This window comes from Alligator mississippiensis, chromosome 8 (genome assembly GCF_030867095.1).
Source record: "Alligator mississippiensis isolate rAllMis1 chromosome 8, rAllMis1, whole genome shotgun sequence".
Lineage (NCBI taxonomy): Eukaryota > Metazoa > Chordata > Crocodylia > Alligatoridae > Alligator > Alligator mississippiensis.
In genome coordinates, this window is record NC_081831.1 from 42,143,742 (window position 1) to 42,151,786 (window position 8,045).

The window sequence follows — 8,045 nt, forward strand, 5'->3', positions numbered from 1 at the left end:
AGTCCAGTGGCTCTCAACTGTTTCAGATTCGAGGCCCCCTGGGAAAATGACAACTTCGAGCTTCCACTTGTTTTTCAACTACAGGCAGACAACAGAGCAGTTCTGTTGCAAAGAGTTCAGGCAGCCCACAGCAGGGCTGGCTGATTTTGACACTCTGGGTTCCTGTTGCACACCTCTGGGATATTCTGGTGAATCATGTTGGCGTGTCCAGCAGTGCCGGTGCGGCGCGGTGCTCCGCAGCACCTTGACAGGATCTCAGGCCATCCAGGTGCTGCGGAGCCAGCTTGAGACACACTGCCCTGGGCCCTTCCACCAGCTCCTTCCCCAGGGCTGGATTTTCTCCTTTGTCTGCAGGACACGGAGGGGAGGAGGCCCCTGGATCCTTTGTGAGCATCCGTGTCTGTTAGTGCATGCCCTTGTCCATCTGTCTGTCCATTAGTCTGTGGCTTTGTGTCTCTGGGTGCCCGGGGGTGTCTACACAGACTGGGCCACTTTGGTCTGCCTGGCTGGGTCCGTGCCTGTCTGCTCCAGCCGTGTGATTGTCTGGCTTGCTGTGTGTCTGCCCGTGCGTCTGTCTGTATGTGCGTCTAAACGCCCGTATCTATCTTTTCAGCCGCGTCTGCATGTCTGTCCGTGACGCGCCGGCTCGGGAGGCGCTACTGTGCAACCCGCGCCTGACAGCAGCCCCCGCGCCGACACAGACAGACCGACCAACCGACCGACAGCCGCCCGCGCTGCGCCCCGCCCCGCGTAAGGCGTGGGGGGATGGGGCTCCCGCCGGAGGGGTGGGCGGCGCGGGGCGCGCTGGGCGTGGTAGTTCCCGGGCCGGCTTCTGCCGCTGGGGACGGTGTGGGGGCGAACTACTTGTCCCGGCATGCAGCAGGGCCGGCTGAGGGGTCGGCAACCAATGGGCGCGCGCGGAACGGGCGACCGCGGTATATAAGCCGCCGCCCCACAAGCCGCTGCTTAGAGCTACCTGCGTTGGCCGCTGCTGTTTGTCGTCGTGTCGCTCCGCTCCGCTCCGCTCGCAGGTGGGGCGGGGGCTGGGCGTGGTCCACACTGCGGTGCAGTCCAGCCCGGGGGCTCCACGGGTCTGGGGCAGCCCCGCCCGCTTTTGGGGGGAGGGGGGAGCAGCGCCTTCGTCCACGACGGCTCCTCCCTGCCCGACCCGCTGTGCCGCCTCGGTAGCCGGGCGCGGGGCGCCGCCCCTGGGTGCCGGAGCGCGGCCGGGGGCTGCGACCAGCTCAGCAGCGGGTGGTACTGGATCCGCCCCGCCCCTCCCCGGGGCCGGACTGCATGTGCCCTCCCGCCTGGCCCCAGCCCGCGCTCCCCGGCTCGTGGGTCCCGCCTGCTCACTGGCTGCCCTTGCCCCCGCCGCTGCCGGGGAGGGTGGTGCCGCGCATTGCCCAGTCCAACGAAGGGACCGTCGGCGGGTCCCCGGGCATCGCTGGGGCAGCACGTGCTGCCGCGCGGGAGCTTCCTGCCAGCCCGCAAGGGCTCCTAACACAGCTCCCTCTCCTCCCCAGCAAAGATGTGTGACAAGCCTGACCTCTCTGAAGTAGAGAAATTTGACAAGAAGAAGCTGAAAAAGACCAACACGGAGGAGAAAAATACGCTTCCCTCCAAAGAGAGTAAGTATAAGTCTGGACCTCACCTGGCAGCATCCAGTTGCCTGGACCACCTTCTGTCTCATTGTCTGCAGGGCTAGGAGATCACACGACCAGTTATGGCTCCCCTTGCTAGCCTGTTACCAGAGCCTCAGCTTGAGACCTGAGCCCAGTATAATCCATACTATGCATCTGGCAAATGCCTGTGTTGGGTGCAAAAGGAGCTGAATTGAAGCAGAGCTGTCTGCCTTTATTCATGTTCTCTGCCAACGTAGGCTCTCAACAGGCAGTGGGAAGTCTAGGTCAAAGGAAAGCCTTTTCTATCCTGGATGGTCAATCCTGATTTCTCAGTGGAGCTTTACTTAACCCTGAAACTTCCGCACTGTGGGAGTCTCAGTGGGAGCAGATGAATTTCGTGGTCTGATCTCATCACAGGAATCTGGCAGATGGGCCTCTTGGTTTTAGTTCTTACTCCAGTAAAAAGTAGTGTGCTTTTGGACAGCCGATAGGATCTGAGCCCAGGCTCCATCTAGTAAGAGCTGGAAGCAAGAACCTTTCTGCTGGGGCTTGGGTCTAAGATCATCCACATTCACATTCATATCATTTAAGAGTACAGTGCAACTTCATAAATCCAGCATCCTTGGGACATAGCACCTGCCAGAAACTTGAAAATTCCAGATTTCTGAAACAAGGAAAATGCATGGTCTTAGGGCAGGAGTTTTTTGTTGGAAATGGCTGGGTGGGGGGAGAAGCAGCACACAGAGCAGGGTGGTGGATGGTGGTGGCAACTGCCATGTATGTGCAAGTTTCCCCCTCTGTGTATGGGGGGGGAAGGTAGCAGCAATGGCATGGGGTGGTCCCCTTTCTGTAACCACCCACCATTTACATCCTCCTCCCCGCCCCCCCATGCAGAGGGGGAAACTTGCTGCTGCCACTGTCTACCACCCAATATTGCTGCTCTGCATGTGGCTGCTACTCTGGGACCAGCTGCCACTATTCCCTAATGCAGTATATTTTTTAAGTGCTAGATCTTTGAGAGTTTTCCAATTTTGAAAACTGGATTTATGAGGTTATACTGTATTCTTATCACTGGTATGTGAGCCTTCTTCAGGCTCCCTGTTTATGTTGGCTGGGAAGTTACTATACCATATCACATGGTGTTTTTACAGCAAGATGGCAATTTAACAGTTTACAAAGAGTGATCTTCTAAAAAGTTTTTAAAATGTCTAGAGCACTAGAGGATGATCTCTTTGGCAGGTGTGCCATATCAGCCCTATGCTCCAAGTGCCACACTAATCCCTCTTCCCTGCTTGATCTGCCCTTCAGACTGGCAGGATAGTGGCTGATAAGGTAAGAAATGGAACAATGTGCCATACTGGTTGCCCATGCCACACAGGTTGCCCGGTGTCTTAGTTCAAATCTGTACCCATGTTGGTGTGACTCTTTTCTCTCCTCTTTGTGATTTGTAAGCACTTCTCCTCTACTTTGGGTATCAGTGTGTCAGTGTGAAGGATTATGCTGTCAGCTTTCTAAACTTGGGATGCACTGATCTTTTAACATGCACTCCCTTAATGGGAACTCCTGAAGCTCAGATTTTCATCCATCTTAAGGTCATCAGAAACATTTTTCTCCCTTTCCCACCTCCCAAAGTTGTGCTCCCCCCTCCTTTTTCTTTTTTCTTTTTCTTAAGAACAAAAAGTTACACCAGGGACTGTTTTGGGAGGCTTTATAGACATTGAACTAGACCAACATTTTCTAAGCCGTTTAAACAAATTTTAATGAGCAGAAAAAAGTGAAATGCATCCAAAAAATGGACTGGAGGGGACCAAGCACTGACCCATGGTCAGCTTGCAGCAGCAAGCACAATACTATCTTTATAACTGCTTTTGTTTCTACTATCTCAACCCAGAGTAACAGAGCTGTTTGTTTTGTTTTTTTTTCTCTCTCTCTCTCCTTTTTTTCCTTGCAGCCATCGAGCAGGAGAAGGAATGTGTGAAGTCGTCATAGAGGGAGGTGCTCTTGCAGAAAGAGCCAACACTTATTTTGCTTTGAATTAAATCATCTGTTTATTTTTGATTTACATCATGTATGTGTAAACAATGCTGTAACATCTTGCTCTGCCTTCCTGCTAATCTAGCTGTGTTGGCAGGTGCAGAAATGAAGTGTGGTCCCCTCCAGAGCCCATCAGTAGCCTTGCCTAACTCTGCCTCTTGCTGCTCAGCCACCTCCCACTTACAGCACTGATCTTGCTATAATGCAATGGGGGAGGAGATGCTGAAAGCCAATAAAGGGCTATAGAAGTTCCTGAGTACAGAGGCCCCTTATACAATATGGTGGGGAGGGGGAAGCCTTTTTGGCTTGGCCAATGGTCTGGGTCTGTTTAGCATTCTCACTTGCAGAATAACATTTCTGCAGCCTCACTCACAATTAATTTTTCTGTCTTCCTTAAGATAAAGTGAAGTTTATTATAAAAATAAAAAAATATAATGGCTTACTAAGGATTCATGGTTTCTTTCCTGGTCCTTCAGCTTATGCCAGGTCATGGCATCAGGTAGGAAGGCTGTCTTATGTTTCATCATGCTTTTGGCATCCCTGTTGATATTGCACTAGGCTACAATAGTGCTCTCTAAAGCACTCTTCTATTAGAACAACTTGATTAGATTCATATTTTTTTTTTTTCTGGGTAGAGCTGGATTCTTTTGTTTCTTATGAGCTGGTCTGGATTTTAAGCTAATGTTAGTCAGAGATTAGTTGCCTGATTACTTTTAATGGCAGGCTTTCACAGGGGTCAAGGAATAAAACGCCATTCTGTAAGGGTTATATTAGGTAAGTACATGTCTGACCAAAGCAGTTACAGACAGCACAACTAATGCAGCTGGACCTAGCCTGAAGCTGCCTTCCTCTTAGTGTAGCAGAGCACACTAGGTTTAACCATCCCTTTAGAGGTGTTTCTACTCTTTCACTAGACCAAGTATGGTTAAAGCAGCAGCATATGTTATGTAACTGCAGCTACTCTTGGCCTTGACCTCAAAACTCAGGGGGTTTTTTTGGTACACTATCTAAACTTGGGAGGGAGGCATGGAAGTGAGGTTGGGGTAGGGCTACCCTTCTGTGATCTGCGGTAGCTGATCTTGCTGGCTTCAGAAATCCATACTATGGGTTAGATGTTCACCTGAAACGCTGTTTCAGAAGTGATGAGTAAACATGGGATGCTAAGGCTGTTTTGGATGCAGGCAGCTGGCATTTTGACCTGCCAAGCTGATCTCTAGAGGCCTTTCCAGGTTTTATTAATGCTGAATTGGCTACACAGGCCCTATGCTCCTATCTGACCTCAGGGTTCTAAAGACATTTCCAGAAGCTTGCCTCTACTTGCTCCCAGTGTCTACTGGTTCAGGGGATCCCACTTAAAAAGGGCTGTTAAGCTTTGATACTGTCTTGCCTTCCTTTCTTTTGCAATTTGCAAAGAATGAGCAGAAATGAGGTCTTAGCTCTCTGGCCTGTATGCATTTACCTTCTCACCCAGGATAATGAATGCAGCCATTTGTAGTAGTGTTAGTGGAGACAAAAACACTTGGGAAACTGCAATGAAACACTGTCCTTGTGTCTGGTGATGGGGAAGCTGTTGAATTTGGTGAAACTTCCTCTTCACTGAACTATAGGCTGAGGGGGGAGATGACTGCAGAGAACATGATTATTTGCCAAAAAAAAAAAAAAAAAAAATCTGAACTTCTCAATGTCTTAAATCAAGTGAGTAAGGGACTGAAGAGCAATGTACTGCAGGCCTCTCTCTCAAAACAAGTCCTTGTAGACAGAAATTACCCACAGCTTAGGTCTAAACTTCCCCACCTATTTGAGTTCTGCTTCTCCTCAGTTCTTGCCCTGGGGAGAAAAGAGGTGTCCATTGTTGAGACTTGCAGCAGCTGCTTGGAGTCATTGACTAGCCTTGCTTTTAAGAGTCCCTGGAGAGTGGGGAAGCTGAGTTGCTAGCAGGACTCTGGTATTACTCATCAGATGCTACTTTAGTTGTGTGACTGTTCCAGAGAAGACTTCCTAGACCAGCTGTGGAGTAACAGCTGGGTCTCTTCTGTTCTTAAAATACTTCCTTCTTGTGCTGTTCAAAAGTAGAAGCAAGAGGAAAGACTTTTTTTTTTTTTTCTTCTTCACCCACTATAAAGTGCAAAGCTTGGAGCAGGTTGTATAAGATGTCATTGTTGAAATGGAGGTAGCTGGTCTATGCTAGCATTCCCATTGTTGTTGCCAGATCTGGAGGTGTCCCACTGGTTGCATCCATCTATAAGATCTCAAGTAAAATGCCAGTTTGGGCAAGGGGTAGTATGAAGGGATCTCCACTGAAGGCTCTCCATTACTCTTAACAGCTGAGGATGCTGCTTACAAAAGATTCTGATGAAGGTCCTAAGGGAGCCTAGTCAGAAGTACTGTGCCAATCTTGGACAATCTGTGCAATTCCTCTGACGCCTTACTGACCAGTTGCTGGCTGTTTTGAGACCAATAACTCAAATAGAAGCAGAGATGCAGCATCCTTCCTAAATTCACCTTTGAACAGCTGGATAAAAAGGATGGAAAGCAAGTAGTAGAAAGGGGTTCATAGGCATTCCTGAGCTACAGGTAGTCCATCTTTTCTTCAAGAACTACTTTTTTTTTCTCTGATCTGTCAGGATGATTCCAAGAGTTTGATTCTTTATGACCTTAGAGAAAGGTAATCTTTGAAAATGGGGCTTGGTTTGAAACTCCTAGTGCTGTGAGCTCTTTAGTGCCACAGGACACAGCCTACGAGGCAGCAGTGTCTTTCAATACGGTAAGGTATTCTACACAGCTTCCTATGCTGTGGCCAAGCTCATTAGCACAGGTTGGGCTAATTGGTGCTCTTACTGTCACATCCCATTTCTTAATGCAATGTGGCTACACTGCTTCTGGCTATGAGCAGGGTTCCTGGTTTTCTCTGTTTAAAAACCACATGTTCTCTGATTAAAAAAACAAACCACAAAATCCATATTTTTTCACAAAACAAAAAACCACTATACATATAAACATTTTATGGATACATTTGCAGTTTGGAAGCTTACCAGTGCATCAATCATTCTAATAAAATCTAAATATATTACGGCACTTTATTTTTTTTTATCATAGAAAATCAGAGCTCCCCCTGCCCCCTTTGCTCACCAAGATGTGGGTCCAGCTGCAGCTTCCTTTCCCCCCCACCCCCCCTGCTTTGTGGCACTGAGCAGCCCTGCCCTTCCCCATGCTGTTGTCCCTCACTCCCAACCCACAGCCCCCTGGCCCTTGCCCTCACTCCCAACCTGCTGCTCCCCACAGCCCTGCAGTGTGAGAGGAAGGGGTGTGTGGGGCTGCCATGGCAGCACTCCCCCTCGCACCAGGTCCTGCCAGCTGGGCCATGAAGGTGGCTCCTTCCTGGAGCTGGCCTAGCTACAAGCCCCATGCCCTACAGTGGGTGCAGAAATTGTGGGGGGCGGGGGGTGGAACATGCCTCACACAACCCACCACATTGCCTGTGGCCCCCTTCCTCCCCGTGTATCACCTGTGTCCCCCCCAACCCCACCCCATAGACTTACCTGAAGGGAGCTTCAAAAGCTACACTCCAGCACCCTACCTGGCTGCCAGATGAATGTGTGCACAAACACACACACATGCTTATGGCACCCCCTGCATCCTGATCCCCCCAACTTCTTTTAAAGATACGCTTTTCCGTATCTTTCCACAGCAAAGAGAAAACCTGGCTCCCTGCTTATGAGGCAGCCCACAGAGGAACACAACACGTTTAAGGGCATTGCTCAGTGGCACAGTAAGTTTAGTCTGTGGTTGTGCCCTCCCTTCCATGTTTCCTGAGATCTGGGAAAATTAGGTTCATAGATTCATAGACGTTAGGGTCGGAAGGGACCTCAATAGATCATCGAGTCCAACCCCCTGCATAAGCAGGAAAGAGTGCTGGGTCTAGATGACCCCAGCTAGATACTCATCTAACCTCCTCTAGAAGACCCCCAGGGTAGGGGAGAGCACCACCTCCCTTGGGAGCCCGTTCCAGACCTTGGCCACTCGAACTGTGAAGATGTTCTTCCTAATGTCCAATCTAAATCTGCTGTCTGCTAGCTTGTGGCCATTATTTCTTGTAACCCCCGGGGGCGCCTTGGTGAATAAATCCTCACCAATTCCCTTCTGTGCCCCCGTGATGAACTTATAGGCAGCCACAAGGTCGCCTCTCAACCTTCTCTTGCAGAGGCTGAAAAGATCCAGTTTCTCTAGTCTCTCCCCATAGGGCTTGGTCTGTAGGCCCTTAACCATACGAGTGGCCCTTCTCTGGACCCTCTTCAGGTTGTCCGCATCCTTCTTGAAGTGCGGCACCCAGAATTGCACGCAGTACTCCAACTGCGGTCTGACCAGCGCCCGATAGAGGGGAAGTAT

General features: G+C 50.1%; 1 protein-coding gene across 1 annotated transcript; it reads left to right on the forward strand.

The window, feature by feature from the left end:
* The first annotated feature begins 924 nt into the window (after positions 1-924).
* LOC102572975 (thymosin beta-15A homolog) lies at positions 925-4,101 on the forward strand. Its single transcript, XM_006275484.4, has 3 exons — positions 925-1,031; positions 1,527-1,631; positions 3,577-4,101. The coding sequence occupies exons 2-3, from the start codon at positions 1,532-1,534 to the stop codon at positions 3,612-3,614; spliced, it is 138 nt and encodes a 45-aa protein (XP_006275546.1). The 5' UTR covers positions 925-1,031; positions 1,527-1,531; the 3' UTR covers positions 3,615-4,101.
* The last annotated feature ends 3,944 nt before the right edge of the window (positions 4,102-8,045 follow it).